The 17002-nt window shown below is 45.6% G+C and overlaps 1 protein-coding gene across 1 annotated transcript in view; it reads right to left on the bottom strand.

Moving 5' to 3' along the window:
- The window catches only part of NPAS2 (neuronal PAS domain protein 2), a 125840-nt gene that overhangs the window by 82724 nt on the left and 26114 nt on the right, over positions 1 to 17002 (bottom strand). The window contains exon 2 of the mRNA XM_040267695.1: positions 8680 to 8828. Within this exon, the coding sequence (XP_040123629.1) occupies positions 8680 to 8828 (149 nt within the window). The remainder of the gene's footprint in view (positions 1 to 8679; positions 8829 to 17002) is intronic.

The following is a 17002-nucleotide window of genomic DNA, read 5'->3' as shown; positions in this document are numbered from 1 at the left end:
TTAATTTTTATATAATTTTTTAAAGTTTTTTTTTAATGTGGACCATTTTTAAAGTCTTTACTGAATTTGTTATGCTATTACTTCTGTTTATGTTTTGGTTTTTTGACTACAAGGCATGTAGGATCTTAGCTCCCAGACCAGGGATGAACCCCACACCCACTGCATTGGAAGCTAATGTCTTAACCACTGGACTACCAGGGAAGTCCACAACTTTTATACAATTTTTACAGGTGACTTTCCACTTACAGTTATTTTAAAATCTTGGCTATATTCCGCACGTTGTACAGCACATCCTTGAGCCTATCCTATGCCCGACAGTTCGTCCCTCTCATACCTCCACCCCTTGATTGTCTGCCCCCGTCACTGGTAATCACCAGTTTGTTCCCTATATCTGTGAGCCTGCTTCTTTCTTGTTATACTCACCAGTTTGTTGTATTTTTTAAGAATGTCTATATAAGTGATATCATACAGTATTTGTCTTTCTCCATCTGAATTATTTCACTTAGTATAATGTCCTCCAAGTCCATCCATATTGCGATGTGCTAAATCGCTTCAGTACTGTCTGACTCTTGGCAGCCTTATGGACTTTGGCCTGCCAGGCTCCTCTGTCTATGGGATCCTCCAGGCAAGAATACCAGAGTGGGTTGCCATGCCCTCCTCCATGGGATCTTCGCAACCCAGGGTTCGAACCCACATCTCCCACATCTCCTGCACTGGCAGGTGGGTTCTTTACCACTAGCACCACCGGGGAAGTCCCCATACTGCTGCAAATGGCATTAGTTCATTCTTTCTTAGGGCTGAGTAGTCGCCTGTTGTGTATATGTACCACGTGTTCTTTATTCATTCATCTGCCAGTGAACACTCAGGTAGTTTCCAGGGATTCCAGCTCCCTGACCAGGGATTAAACCTACACCTCCTGCATTAGAAGGCAGTCTTAACCACTGGACTGCCAAGGAAATCCAAAGAATTCAGTGTTATAATCAAATCTCTGATTTTTCTCGGAGATGGCTGAGGAATAGGACGGGGAGACCACTTCCACAATAGAATGGGAAAGACTAGAGATCTTTTCAAGAAAATTAGAGATACCAAGGGAACATTTCATGCAAAGATGAGCACAATAAAGGACAGAAATGGTCTGGACCTAACTTAAGCAGAAGATATTAAGAAGAGGTGGCAAGAATACACAGAAAAATACAAAAATATACAAAAAAGATCTTCATGACCCAGATAATCACGATGGTGTGATCACTCACCTAGAGCCAGACATCCTGGAATGTGAAGTCAAGTGGGCCTTAGGAAGCATCACCATGAACAAAGCTAGTGGAGGTGATCGAATTCCAGTTGAGCTGTTTAAAATCCTGACAGATGCTGCTGTGAAAGTGCTGCACTCAATATGCCAGCAAATTTGGAAAACTCAGCAGTGGCCACAGGACTGGAAAAGGTCAGTTTTCATTCCAATCCCAAAGAAAGGCAATGCCAAACAATGCTCAAACTACCAAACAATTGCATTCATCTCACACGCTAGTAAAGTAATGCTCAAAATTATCCAAGCCAGGCTTCAACAGTACGTGAACCATGAACCTCCAGATGTTCAAGCTGGATTTAGAAAAGGCAGAGGAACCAGAGATCAAATTGCCAACATCCAATGAAACATCAAAAAAGCAAGAGAGTTCCAGAAAAACATCTATTTCTGCTTTACTGACTACGCCAAAGCCTTTGACTGCATGGATCACAATAAATTGCAGAAAATCCTTAAAGAGGTGGGAATACCAGACCACCTGACCTACCTCCTGAGAAACCTGTATGCAGGTCAAGAAGCAACAGTTAGAACTGGACATGGAACAACAGACTGGTTCCAAATCAGAAAGAAGTACATCAAAGCTTTATATTGTCACCCTGCTTATTTAACTTATATGCAGAGTACATCATGAGAAGTGCCAGGCTGGAGGAAGCACAAGCTGGAATCAAGACTGCCAGGAGAAATATCAATAACCTCAGATATGCAGATGACAGCATCCCCATGACAGAAAGTGAAGAAGAACTAAAGAGCCTCTTGATGAAAGTAAAAGAAGAGAGTGAAAAAGTTGGCTTAAAACTCAATATTCAGAAAACTAAGATCATGGCATCTGGTCCCATCACTTCATGCCAAATAGATGGGGAAACAGTGGCAGACTTTATCTTTTAGGGCTCCAAAATAAGTGCAGATGGTGACTGCAGCCATGAAATTAAAAGATGCTTGCTGCTTGGAAGAAAAGCTATGACCAACCTAGACAGCATACTAAAAAGCAGAGACATTACTTTGCCAACAAAGGTCTGTCTAGTCAAAGCTATGGTTTTTCCAGTGGTCATGTATGGACATGAGAGTTGGAACATAAAGAAAGCTGAGTGCAAAAGAATGGATGCTTTTGAACTGTGGTGCTGGAGAAGACTCTTGAGAGTCCCTTGGACTGCAAGGAGATCCAACCAGTCCATCCTAAAGGAAATCAGTCCTGAATATTCACTGGAAGGACTGATGCTGAAGCTGAAACTCCAATACTTTGGCCACCTGATGCGAAGACCTGATTCATTTGAAAAGACCCTGATGTTGGGAAAGATTGAAGGCAAATGGAGAAGAGGAAATAAATTTAAAAAATAAAAAGGAGAATGGGGACAACAGAGGATGAGAAGGTTGGATGGCATCACCGATGTGATGGACATGAGTTTGAGTAAGCTCTGAGAGTTGGTGATGGACAGGGAAGCCTGGTGTGCTGCAGTCCATTGGGTTGCAAAGAGTTGGATATGACTGAGCGACTGAACTGACTGAACTGAATTGAATCTCCACTGGTATTTGATGGGACCAACATTACAAGCTGTCGGTGACTGGGCAGGATGAACAGAGCAATATGGTCCAAGTGGCTTCTAAATAGCAAGGGAAATACAGCCATACGGGAGCAATATTTTAGGGAAGCATTGCAATTAACAGTGGAACCCCCAAAGCCTACCATAGTGTAGGTTGTACTTATGCATAGAACACCTGCCTCCCAATAGCTCGTGCTCCACAGGAAACCAGCAGGACAACGTTGGGTTATATATGGTCAAGGAAGAATCTAGAAAATGGGGCAGAAAGTAGGCTGGTGGGGTGACTATCACCCTAACCAACAGGGACATGTCTCCTTGCTCTGCTGTCCTCCCTACCCCACCCCCACCTTCTAAGGCAGACATCTGGAAGGGCAGGGGTAAGGACTGGGGTTGGATGTTGGGAGAAGATGACATCAAACCAGCTGAGACTCACACAGGAAGAGGAAAGCACACAAGTCAGCCTGGTCCTGTGGAAGTGACAGTTAGATGGCCATGAATAAGGCTACTCACTATGCCCTACTATTGACATAATTTAGAGGCTTCTCTTCTGTAATAGCTCTGGCAACCCACTCCAGTCTCCTTGAGTGGGAAATCCCATGGACAGAGGAGTCTGGTGGGCTACAGTCCATGAGGTCACAAAGAGTTGGACACGACTTGGTGACTGAGCATGCTCCTGTAACAGATACTGATGACACATTGCCCTATGGAGAAACATAGTCAAATTCTCATTTTGATTTGGAATTTCTTCCAGAAGTATGCATTCCAGGATCAAGGTTTATCTACCAAACTGAGAAAACAGGGATGCTTGGCAGATTACTGATGAAAGAGCTAAGTTATTTTAATGACTACCTGCATAGCTAATGGGGAAGGAAATGGCACCCCACTCCAGTACTCTTGCCTGGAAAATCCCATGGATGGAGGAGCCTGGTGGGCTACAGTCCATGGGATCGCTAAGAGTCGGACACGACTGAGCAATTTCACTTTCACTTTTCACTTTCATGCATTGGAGAAGGAAATGGCAACCCACTCCAGTGTTCTTGCCTGGAGAATCTCAGGGATGGGGGAGCCTGGTGGGCTGCCGTCTATGGGGTTGCACAGAGTCGGACACGACTAAAGTGACTTAGCAGCAGCAGCAGCATAGCTAGAATATCACATGGTCTCCCTTCAGGATGAAGGCAGAAAGTACACCAAATCCACAGTTCTGGGCCTCCCTGGTGGTCCAGTGGTTACAAGTCTGCCTGCCAATGCAGGAGACACGGGTTCAATCCCTGATCCAGGAAGATCTCACATGCCATGGAGCAATTAAGCCTGTGCATATCAACTACTGGAGAAGGGAATGGCAACCCATTGCAGTATTCTTGCCTGGAGAATCCCATGGACAGAGGAGCCTGGCGGACTACAGTCCGTAGGGTTGCAAAGAGTTGGACACAACTGAGTGACTGACACTTTCACGAGTTACTCTGTGGAGGCCTTAAGCAACTCCTGCCTGGCTCAAGGTGAGCCCCAAATGAATGCAGATCATGCTCCTTAGAAGATGCCTGCAGAGTTCACAGCCCTTTGGATTATAAGTACAGTTATTGCATGTTGTTTTTTTTTTTGCTTTAACACAAATTTTGGTCCAGCCACTATATCTCTTCATAAAATCTGTCATGCATTTTCTGTTTTCTTTTGTGTATGGGATAAGGATGAGGGAGATCTAGGGTTGATTCTGGTTGCATTTCAGTGGGTTGTGTGGGGTAGGGCTCAGTCTTATGAAAAAGGTGAGGTGGACACAGGAGCTCCAGGTGGTAGCAGGATGAATTTCTGCTGACCCATCCTCTCCAGCTTCCAGATTCAACAATTCTGTAATTCCACAGTGGGCAGAGCCCAACATAAATGTCACACGGATGGATTTGATCCCGGTTGTACTATTTCTCAGTGACACTGACCTGCTTTGAGTAATTTGCACAAAATATCTTGGGAATCAAACCAACCTGCTCTTTCATTTAGCTAAATCATCATTTAGGACATATAACCATTCTGCTTAAACTATTAGGGGCAATCAAATGCTGCTGCGATACTTTATTTCAATCCCGGCTTGATTGTTCTCCCCCAACTTTTAACAAAACCAATTAACATGTTCTTTACTCTCCCCTGGGCAGCTATGGGGGGGACAAAAAAGGAGGCTATATCATTACTGTCACATTTGTAATAGGTATATACAATTATTCCAGAAATAATAAAAGAATAACAAGTATAATGAAACTTTCTAGTGTCCCAGCTGTGCCCTCTCCCATGAAATCAGCTTGTCTGGGAAAATGTTCAGTGAAGGAGAAGCCTCATGGCAAGCACAGAAGAACTGTAATTATCTCCTCGATAATCTGACATTTATGACTTTAATATGCTTGGTTGCTGGGTGTCATGATTAAGAAAAAAAAAGAATTTTGCTCTTCTTGCTTGTTAATAGTTCCTGAATCCTCCCAACCGTTCTTAAATTTTTTGGTACCATCCACAGGCAAGTGGTAGCGCACGGTGGGTAATGCTAGGAGTTAAAAGGGTTTGCGTGTGCGCTAAGTTGTTCTAATCGTGTTCAGCTCTTTGCAAGTACGTGGACTGTAGCCCGCCAGGCTCCTCTGTCCGTGGGATTCTCCAGGCAAGAATACTGGAGTGGGTTGTGCTGACCTCCTCCAGGGGATCTTCTCGACCCAGGGATCAAACTCACATCTCTTAAATCTCCTGCATTGGCAGGTCGGCTCTTTACCACTAGCACCGCCTGGGAAGACCAAGAGGTAAAAGGGTTGAAGGGGAGTAAAATGAAGAGAGGATAGTTTGAGAAAGATGTAAATTCAAGGATGAATTCAAGTTGTAAATTCATAGAATGGGATACTAGGTACCAAGGAACAAGAAGTAGCCATCGAGCTGGAAGTGCACGGCTTCATCACACAAACATGATGTTCATAATATACGATTTCATCTGAATAAGGCTCCAACAGGAAAAAACCCATCTCTGGTATTAGAAGTCAGTCAGAGGGGACTTCCCTGGTGGTCCACTGGTTAAGGGTCTGCCTTGCCGACGCAGTGGACACGGATTCAATCCCTGTTCCAGGAACTAAGGTCGTACATGCTGCAGGGCAACTATGCCTGAGCACCACAGTCCTGAGCCCGAGACCCACACCTGCTGAAGCCTGTGTGCCTAGAGCCTGTGCTCTGCACCAAGAGAAGCCACCGCAGTGCACACTGCAATGAAGAGTAAGCCCCACTCACTGCAAGTAGAGAAAGCCCATGTGCAGCATCACACCAGCGAAGGAAGAAAGAAAAAGGAGGAGAGGAAGGAAGGAAGGTAGAGAGAATGCAGCCAGAGATTATCTTTGGGGAAAGCAGAGTTAAATAGGAGAGGCATCTTCTGGGGAAGCTTTTATTTCATGACCTGGGTGTTGGTTTCCTGGCTGCATTCACTCTGTGATGACTAATTCCACCATACAGCTATGACTGTGTATTTTCTGTATATGTGTTATACCTTTATAAAGTATCAAAAAGTTTTTTGTTTTTTTTTAAGTGGACTGCTGGGATAACTAGAAAATCTTAGGTCAAAGGATAAATTCTGACTCCTTCCCTTTTTCCTATATACAAAAGAGTAACTCAAAATGGGCCAACTATCTAAATGTTTAATTTATGGCTTATATCTAAATGCTTAAATTATAGCTTAAAATTATAAAAGTCTGGCTCCCCTGGTGGTTCAATGCTTAAAAATCTGCCTGCCAATGCAGGGGACATAGGTTTGATCCCTGGTCCAAGAAGATCCCAAACGCCATGGAGCAACTAAACTCAGGGGCCACAGCTATTGGGCCTGTGCTCCGAAGCCTGCGAGTCGCCAGCTACTGAGCTCACGTGCAGTGACTACTGAAGCCTGCGCACCCTGGAGCCCTGTGCTCCACAACAAGAGAAGTCACCACAATGAGAAGCCCATGCACCACAACTAGAGTGGCCCCCACTTTCCACTACTGGAGAAAGTCCACGCACAGCAACAAAGACCCGGTGCAGCAAAAAATAGCAATAAATAAATATTTTCAAAAAGAAAGTGAAAAGACAACTCACAGAATGAGGAATATATTTGCAAATTACGTATCTGATAAAGGTCTAGTATCCAGAATGTATGAAGAACTCTTACAACTCAACAGCAAAAACATAAATAACCTGATTAAAAATGGGCAAAGGATTTGAACTGACATCCTCAAAAGATGATGATACAAATTGCCATTAAGTCCGTGAAAAGCTCAACATCATTCGGTATTAGGGAAATGCAAACCAAAAGCACCATGAGATATCACTTCTTACCAACTAGGAAGGCTACAACGAACACATACACAAACACACACACACACAACTGTCAACAAGTACTGGTGAGGATGTGGAGAAACTGGAACCTTCATACATTGCTGTTGGAATGTAAAACGGTGCAATTGCTAGGGAAAACAGTTTGGCAGTTTCCCTAAAACTTAAACAACGAGTTACCCTTTGACCCAGCAGTTCCACTCCTAGATACATGCCCAAGAGAACTGAAAATTATATCCACTCAAAAATAAGTACAGGAATGTACACAGCAGCATTATTTAACAGCCCCCAAATGAAAATGCCCAAATATCTGTCAAAAGATAAACAGATAAATGAAATGGTATATCCATACAATAGAATATTATTTGGCCATAAAATGAAATGAAACACAGGCAGTTGCTAACATGCGGATGCTAAGTGAAAAAAGCTGGAAAGAAAAGACCACATATCGTATGATTCCATGTGTATGGGGTGGGTTTAGTCGCTAAGTTGTGTCCGACCCTTGCGACCTCATGGACTGTAGCTTGCCAGGCTCCTCTTTCCATGAGATTTTCCAGGCAAGAATACTGCAGTGGATTGGCATTTCCTTCTCCAGGGGATCTTCCCGATCTAGGGATCAAACCCACATTTCTTGCATCTCCTGCATTGGCAGGCAGATTCTTTACCACTAGCACCACTTGGGAATCCCCAGAGGGTTTCTTTCGGGGACAGTACATTTAGGTAGTGTTGATGCTTGCACAACCTCATGAAGAGATTGTACTAAAAACCACAGAGCTATAACCTTTAAAGTAATGAAGTTTATGCTATATGAGTTACACCTCATTGTAAAAACAGATTTGACATTAAGTCAGTTAATTATTTTTGATTACTTTTTCCCATGGTGTTACTGAGAAGGCCAAAGACTTTAGGGGTGGTGGTGGAAATGAATGGAGACGTCAGTACAGTTTAAGTCAGTGGGAAATTAATACCTGGGCATGGTGCCTGCAGGGCTGAATGAAAAGGACTGCTCTAGACATTTTTAATCAAGATGCTCCCATAGTTGGTGCTGCCCTGCTTGGGCGGGGTGATACCTGTGAGTCTGCCCCTCTGGCTGAGAAAGCAATTTGGGAGGGGCATGTCCTGCCCCAAACCTGCTGGAGATGGGGTTTTTCTGGAGGGTGGAGCGTGTTGGAAAGAGGAAACCTATGACCAAGGAGGTCGGGTTTGCTGGGGAGAACCAAGCAGGAAGACAAACGATAAAAGTGAGAGAAAAGTGAAAGTATTAGTCACTCAGTCCTGTCTGACTCTTTACGACCCCATGGACTGTAGCCCACCAGGCTCCTCTATCCATGGAATTCTCCAGGCTAGAATACTGGAGTGGGTAGCCATTCCCTTCTCCATCGGATCTTCCCAACCCAGGGATTGAACCCTGGCCTCTTGCACTGCAGGCAGATTCGTTACCGTCTGAATCACCAGGGAAGCCAGCTTGATAAAGTCGTCAAGTGGAAATGGCAGGAAGAGAAATAAAAATGGAAAGAGGATCGTGGTTACCATTGTGTTTCTGCAAGAACCCAATGACCTTCTCCAGCACGGTGGTCTTGTCCATCTTCCGCGTGTTGCCAGGCAGCATGGAGCTGAGCTCTTTGATGAGGACATTGAACTGGTCCCGACGCTTCTTCTCAGACTTGTTTCGGGAAGCTCTGTCAACACAAAAAGGGAAAGTGTTAGTCTCATTCATCTCTGACTCTTTGTGACCCCATGAACTGTAGCCGCCCCCAAGCTCCTCTGTCCATGAGATTTCCCAGGCAAGAAAGCTGGAATTGCCATCTTCTACTCCAGGGGCTCTTGCTGAGCCAAGGATGGAACTCAGGTCTCCCACACTGCAGGAAAGGCACAGGTTCCTGGAACATTCCACTTTCAGAAGGTTTTCTTATGGGTTGGAGGTACTTTAGGTCAGAGTGTATTCTTCTGAGATTATCTGATCAAAACTTTTCAAGGAGGGACTTTCCTGATGGTCCAGTGGCTAAGACTGTGCTCTTAATGCAGGGACCCAGGATCCATCCCTGGTCGGGGAACTAGATCCCACATGATGCAACTAAGAGTCTGAACGCTGCGAGCAAGATCAAAGAGCCACAGCTAAGAGCCGGTGCTGCCACGTAAGTGAAAACAAATATTCAAATAATGGTCCTAATTAAAAAAACAGAAACAAACAACAATAGAAATCTTTCAGGGAAGGGAACATTTGTCACATTTCCGAGCTGGGTGACGGGGACAGAGAAGATGTTCTGCTAGACTCCTGGACACAGAGAGAGACAGTAGTAGTGAGTCCTGTCAGTCAGTCAGTCAGTTGCTCAGCTGTGTCTGACTCTCTGTGACCCCATGGGCTGTAGCCTGCCAAGCTTCTCTGTCCATGGGATTCTCCTGGCAAGAATACTGGAGTGAGTTGCCATTTCCTCCTCCAGGGGATCTTCCTGACTCAGTATTGAACTGTCTTCTGCATTGGCAGGTGGATTCTTTCCCACTGAACCACCTGAGGCAAAATCTTACAGATGGGCTCCACAGTCAGAACTCAGCTGCTCTGACTCCAGAAACAAACAATACTCTTCATCAATATAAATAGCCCTGAAGGGTTTGCTTTTAACAGCTCATCCTCAAGCCCAAACCAGGTTCCTTCTAACCCAGAGCACCCAGCTTCTGGTACCAAGTCACAGAGGATAGGCAGGCACCCCAAGCATCCAGTAGAGAGCCAGTACCACCAGGGCACAAGCCCTGTCCCCTGCCCCAGAGCTCATCATCCTGCTGGGGAGTCCAGGCACACCCCCACAAAACCATCCACAAGCCACACGTGGTCCAGAGCCAACGTGACAGGGATTGCACGTGACTGCCAAGCTGCTAAATGTATCTGAACCCTTTTTAAAATGACACAGTGGGACTTCCCTGGTGGCGCAGTAGATGAGAGTCTGCTTGTCAACGCAGGGGAGGTGGATTCGGTCCCTGATCCAGGAAGAGCCCAAGTGCTGCGGAGCAACTAAGCCCATGAGCCACAACTGTTGAGCCTGTGCTCTAGAGCCTGGCAGCCACAACCACTGAAGCCCATGTGCTCTAGAGCCTGTGCTCTGCAGCAAGAGAAACCGCTGCAAGGAGAAGCCTGGGAAGAAGAGCTCCCGCTCGCTGCAACTAGAGAAAGCCCGTGCACAGCAACAAAGACCCAACACAGCCAAAAATGAGAAATATGTTAATTAATTTAAAAAATGACACGGTGGAAACTTCAATGCGCATTACAAAGTGAAAGAGCCAATCGAAAAAGTCTCCATACTCAAGGGTCCAACTCCATGACATTCTGCAAAAGGCAAAACTATGGCAATAGTGAAAAGATCAGCAGGCCAGGGGCTGAGCGGGGAGGGGTGAAAACACAGAATCCAGAGAATTTTTAGGGAAGGGAAACTGCTCTGTATGATATCACGATGGTGCATGCATTTGCCCAAACCCATAGAATGTACAATCCCAAGAGTGAACCCGAAAGTAGACGATAGTCTTTGGGGGGATAATGACCTGTCAATGTGGCATCATCAATTGCAGCAAATGGACTACCCTTGCTGGGGGTTGTTGATAATAGGGGAGGCTGTGAATATATACGGGCAGAGGGCATATGGAAAAAGAGGGCATGGGTCCTTCCACCCAATCCTGCTGGGAACTTAAAACTGTTCTAAAAATAGAGTATATTTTTTTAAAAAATGAAATACTACACCACACAACTACAGAAGTAATCAGTGTGGAGCCACTCAGTTTGAGGGCCTTCCCACTGAGGCTCTGAGAACCAAAGGGTTCCGGGAACTTGGAGAGGAAACCATGGCTGCAGGGGCTGCTCTATTAAACAAAGACCCCACCACCACCACCCCAACCACCTGTACCAGCCTGGGAAGCGGGGCTGTCCCAGAGGCCTTGATCCTTAGCATATCACAGGCCCGGGGCCAGCTCTCAGCTCTGCAGGTCAAGCCCCTCCTCCACGGCCAGCTTGCTTAACGTTGATCCAGGGCTGGGAAGGCGGACTCACCCCTCCCACATTCAGCCCAGATGGATTTGTTCCAGAAAGTCAGTTTAGTGACAGAACAGGGACCACAGCTGCAGGGCCCATCAAACTCAGTCTACTTTCTGGTCCAGGCACCCTGGGGCCCAGGATCAAGGTGCCTGGGGCAGCTAGTCACCCACCAGGAGGTCACTGGCCAATGTGCGGCCCGGACAGGATGCTGGTGATGGTGGTTGTTCAGCTGCTCAGTTGAGTCTGACTCTTTGAGACCCCATGGACTGCAGCATGCCAGACTTCCCTGTTCTTCACTGTCTCCCGGAGTTTGCTCAGTCTCATATCTGTTGAGTCAGTGATGTCATCCAACCATCTCATCCTCTGCCGCCCCCTTCTCCTCTTGCCCTCATTCTTTCTCAGCATCAGGGTCTTTTCCAATGAGCTGGCTCTTGGCGTCAGGTGGCCAAAATATTGGAGCTTCAGCAACAGTTCTTCCAATGAATATTCACAGTTGATTTCCTTTAGGATTGACTGGTTTGATCTCCTTGCAGCCCAAGGGATTCTCAAGAGTCTTCTCCAACACCACAGTTCAAAAGCATCAGTTCTTTGGCTCTCAGACTTCTTTATGGTCCAGCTGTCACATCCATACATGACCACTGGAAAAATCATAGCTTTGACTATACCGACCTTTGTCAAGCAAAGTGATGTCTCTGCTTTTCAATACGCTGTTTAGGTTTGTCATAGCTTTTAAGGAGCTGGCTTCTTTTAATTCTGTGGCTACAGTCACCATCTGCAATGATTTGGAGGGTGCTGGTGGCCTGTGACAACTCAGTGGGTTCCCCTTAGAGGGATTCACCTGCCTTGGGGTAGGTATCAATATCCACAGGTGTCAGCATCCACATAGATTCGGGCTCCCCCAAGAGCGCTTGGAAACCTAGGCACACACCCCAAATACCCTTTCCCTGGACACCGTGATGGTCATAAATATTCTGCTTCTTGCTACCCAATTAGACACGACCTGTCCTTTTTATTCTTGAAGTTTTTGGCTGTTCTGGGTCTTTGTAGCTGCATGTGGGCTTTCTCTAGCTGTGGCACATTGGGGCTGCTCTCCAGGGGCGTGCACAGGCTTCTTGCTGCCACGGCTTCTCTTGTTTCAGAGTACAGGCTCTAGGCACTTGAGCTTCAGCAGCTGTGGCACACGGGCTCAGTAGCTGTGGTGCCTGAGCTTAGTTGCTCCCCGGCACGTGAGATCTTCCCAGACCAGGGATCAAACCCATGCCCCCTGCACCCTGTACTGGCTCTTAGCCATTGGACCACCAGGGAAGTCCCTCGACCTGTCTTGATTTCAACGCACCCATTCATACATCACCTTTTGCTAATGTCATCTCAGTTTGGGATGTTTCCTGATAGCACCTAAGGCAATTCTTCAAAGTTCACCTAAAGCACATGATCGCTACCCTTGCCTAAGGGTCTGTTCCTGTTCCTGACCTTTTCCTCCTTCCTGTCTCTCCTTAGAGTTTTGGGAGGGCCTGAAATCCTCTAGGCGTTTCTACAAAGGCCTCATTTCTAGCCGAGTCACTATCCCCAGGAACGCTCTCTCCCAGTCACAGACTGGCTGCAGGTGCAACAGTGAGATGCCAAGGGGCCTTTGTGCTAGTCCAGGGTAAAACCCATAGTGTTCAAACACATGAGGGGGAACAAAGGAGCCCTTTAACTTTGTGAGTGACTGTCTATGCATTATAAATAAATTTTCAGCCTAGATTTGAAGAGCGACATGCAACCTCCTTAGCCAGAAAAAGCTCTATGCCTGTCCTAGTTTGCCCATTATAAATTATTGGTGAGCGGATAACACCCGGCTCATTATAACTCTGTTCTCTTCTTCAATGGGTGTAATGACAATGAACACAGCCTGGCAGAGCCGATGATGAAGGCTTATATCATTAGTGACAGGAACACAAGCTTGTTTCCGTCAGCCTCCGCCTGGGACACACGATGGTGCCCACTGGAAATCGGTCAATGTCAGTTGGATCTGCAGCTCTGAGCCAAGAAGGAAAAAAAAAGCCTTAAATGACCTTATTTCTGATAAAGGAGGCCTGTTTTGGCAGGCCCTGGGACCACCGGGCATAAGGCATCAGGAAAACAGGTTGAAAGACACTTAACCAGGCAGGTTTGGGGTTTGTTTTGTCCTTTGAGGCATTATTTATGTTCAATGAAACTCATCCATATTATGCGTGTGGTTTGATGAATCTTAGTAATTGCCTGAAAGTGGAAAGTGAAATCAGCAGTCGTGTCTGACTTTGTGACCCCATGAACTGTAGCCCGTCAGGCTCCTGTGCCCATGGAATTTTCCAGACAAGAATACTGGAGTGGGTTGCCATTCCCTTCTCCAGGGGATCTTCCCAACCCAGGGATCGAACCCAAGTCTCCTGCATTGCAGGCAGATTCTTTACCATCTGAGCCACCATAACCACCACAAAAATTCAGCTGTAAAATAGTTCCTCCACCCTAAAAAGTTTTCTCCTGTGTCTTTGTTGTTGATCTCCCCTGGATCACAGCCCTAGGAAACCCCTGGTCTGCTGTCACTGAAGTTTTGCCTTTTTCTAGGATTTCATACAAATGCAATCAGCACAATGCAGTTGACTTTAGCACAAAGTTTTGGTGATTCATCCATGTTATTGTATATATTAATACTTCATTCCTTTTGACTGCTGATTCATAGTTCGTTGGGCTGTTTTCAGTTTGGGGGTATTAAGAATAATGCTGGGGGCTTCCCTGGTGGTCGACTGGTTAAAAATCCATGCACTAATGCAGGGAATCCCTGATTTCGCTAGATCCCAAATGCCTCAGGACAACCAAGCCCCCATGTACCACAGCTGCTGAGCCCAAGTTCTGAAGCCTTGTTCCACGAGAGAAGATACCGCCATGAGAAGCCTGCACTCACCACAACTAGAGGAAGCCCGTGGCAGCAATGAAGACGGAGCACAGCCATTAATTAAACTAATTAATAAAATAATGTGGCTCTGATTGTACAACATGGGAAATATAGCCAATACTTTGAAATAACTGTAAGTGGAAAGTACCCTTTAAAAATCGTATAAAAATTAAACAAAAATAATGCTGCTGCTCTCAACATCCATCTCCCTGTCTCTGTATAGACATAGGCATACATTTCTCTTGGGTACACACCCCGGTGTGAAATTGCTGGGTCCTATGGCACCCCACTCCAGTACTCTTGCCTGGAAAATCCCGTGGATGGAGGAGCCTGGTAGGCTGCAGTCCATGGGGTCGCTAAGAGTCAGACACGACTGAGCGACCTCAATTTCACTTTTCACTTTCATGCATTGGAGAAGGAAATGGCAACCCACTCCAGTGTTCTTGCCTGGAGAATCCCAGGGACGGGGGAGCCTGGTGGGCTGCCGTCTATGGGGTTGCACAGAGTCGGACAAGACTGAAGCGACTTAGCAGCAGCAGCAGCATGGTAAGCGTAGGGCTTCTCTGGTAGCTCAGCTGGTAAGGAATCTGCCTGCAATGCAGGAGACCCCAGTTCGATTCCTGGGTCGGGAAGATTCCCTGGAGAAGGGAGCAGCTACCCACTCCAGTATTCTTGCTTGGAGAATTCCATGGACAGAGGAGCCTGGCAGGCTACAGTCAATGGGGTTGCAAAGAGTCAGACACGACTGAGCGACTTTCACATGCTAAGTGTATGTGTAACATTGTAAGACAGTACTATACAGTTATACAAAGTGGCTCTCCTATTTCTGCATTTCTACCTACAATGTATGAGAGTTCTATCGCTCCACATCCATGCCAGCACTGAGCACTGCCAATCCTTCTTCACTTTAGCCAGGCAGTATTATCTCATTGTGATTGTCTTTTTATTTATTTTTATTGAAGGATAGTTGCTTTACAATATTGGTTTGGTTTCTGCCATACATCAACATGAATTAGCCATAGGTGTACATATGTCCCCTCCATCTTGAACCTCCCTCCCCTTCCCAGCCCTCCCCACTCCTCTAGGTTGTTAGAGAGCCCTGATTTGAGTTCCCTGGGTCATACAGCAAATCTCCACTGGCCATCTATGTTAGACACGGTAGTGTCTATGCTTCCATCCTACTCCATTTGCCTCGCCCTCTCCTTCCTCCCCTCTGTGTCCATAAGTCTGCTCTCTATATCTATGCATCCATCGCTCATTGTGGTTTTAACTGGCAGTTGTCTGATGATGAGTGATGCTCAACGTATTTTCACATGTTTAATGCTCTTTCATATATCTTCTTTTTGGAGTGTCTGTTCAAATCTTTCACTCACTTTTCAGTTGTGCTGTTTGTCTTCTTTTTATTCAACTTAAGAGAGAGAGAAAAAGAGAGACAGGGAGGTGGTCTGGGAGGAAGGGAAGGGGTATGTGTGTGTATGTTAAATACACCTCGATACAAGTTTCCACCTTTGATTTTGAATGCAGTGCTCAGTGAGCCCCAGTCTTATCTTTCTATCTTTTCTGGTTTCTCCCAGGGGACACTGTTGACCTTGCTAACACTGTCTGGGCACTTACTATGTCATAGCCCTATTTTAAGTGCTTTACATGTATTAATGCCTTTCATCCTCATAATGATCTGTTATCATTCTCCTTTCACAGGTGAAGTTGAGGTACCCAGAGGGTGAATAACTGCTGAAGTTCATGACTAGGAAGTGGGGGAGGAGGTCTGCTCGGGTGCTCATGCTATGGAACACTTGCACTCTCCCACACACTTACCATTCCCTCCAAAATTCCTTCACTCTCTCCATGTCTGTAACCCCTGGAAGCCCCTGTTCTGTTCTCCATCACTGCATTCTCTTTTCAGGAATGTCGTACAAACACAATTAGACAGCAGGTAACCTCTTGAGCTGGCTTCTACCCAGTTCATCCAAGTTGCTGCACCTACCAATATCTTCTCCTTCTCACTGCTGAGTAGCTTTCTATCGCATAGGTATATCAATAACACAGCTGGCTTATCTGTTCACCTGCTTAAGGCAGTTCGGGTTGTTTTGCATTTTCCTTCATGATAAACACAGCAGCTATGAACATTTGTGTGCAGGTTTTTGTGTGAATGTGCGATGTCAGCTCTCTGTAGGAAGTAACTTGGGAGAAGGATGGCTGGATCACACAGATGTTTAACTTTCTAAGACACCACCAGACTGTTTTCCAGCAGTCTGGCAGCAGTACCATTTTACCTCTTGCAAATGAGATAGGCGTGATCCGGATGTTCCAACATCCTCAAGGGGAGTTGGTATTGTTGATACATTTTATTTTAGCTCATCAAAGAGATGTGCAGGGCTTCCCAGGTGACTCAGCAGTAGACAATCCTCATTGGGGTTTCATTTGCATTTTTCTAATGGCTAATGATGTTGAATATCTTTTCATGTATTTTTCCACCATCTGTGTATCTTCTTTGGTGAAGCATCCGATCATGTCTTTCACCATTTTTAAACTGAGTTGTTTGTTTCCTTACTGTTGATGTAAGGCAGTGTATTTTTGTATTCAGACAAGTCCTTTGTCAGACACGTGATTTGTCAATATTTTGCCAGCTTGCCCTTTGGTCTGTTAATAGTGTCTTCACAGAGCAAACATTTTTTAAATTTTGATGAAGCCCAAGTTATTAGTTTACTTATTTTAACTGGAGATTAATTACTTTACAATATTGTGGTGGTTGTTTTATGGATTGTGTTTTGGTGGCAGATCTAAGAACCCCTTGCCTAATTTCAGGCTAAGAAGATTTTCTCCTGTGCTTTCTTCTGAGAGTCTCACACATTTTACATTTAGACTTATGATCCATTTTGAGTCATTTTTATAACATGTAAGGTTTAGGTTAACCTTTGCAT

This window comes from Oryx dammah, unplaced genomic scaffold, assembly GCF_014754425.2.
Source record: "Oryx dammah isolate SB20612 unplaced genomic scaffold, SCBI_Odam_1.1 HiC_scaffold_25, whole genome shotgun sequence".
Lineage (NCBI taxonomy): Eukaryota > Metazoa > Chordata > Mammalia > Artiodactyla > Bovidae > Oryx > Oryx dammah.
Note: the sequence above shows the minus strand (reverse complement) of the source record. Positions and strands in the feature narration are given on the sequence as shown.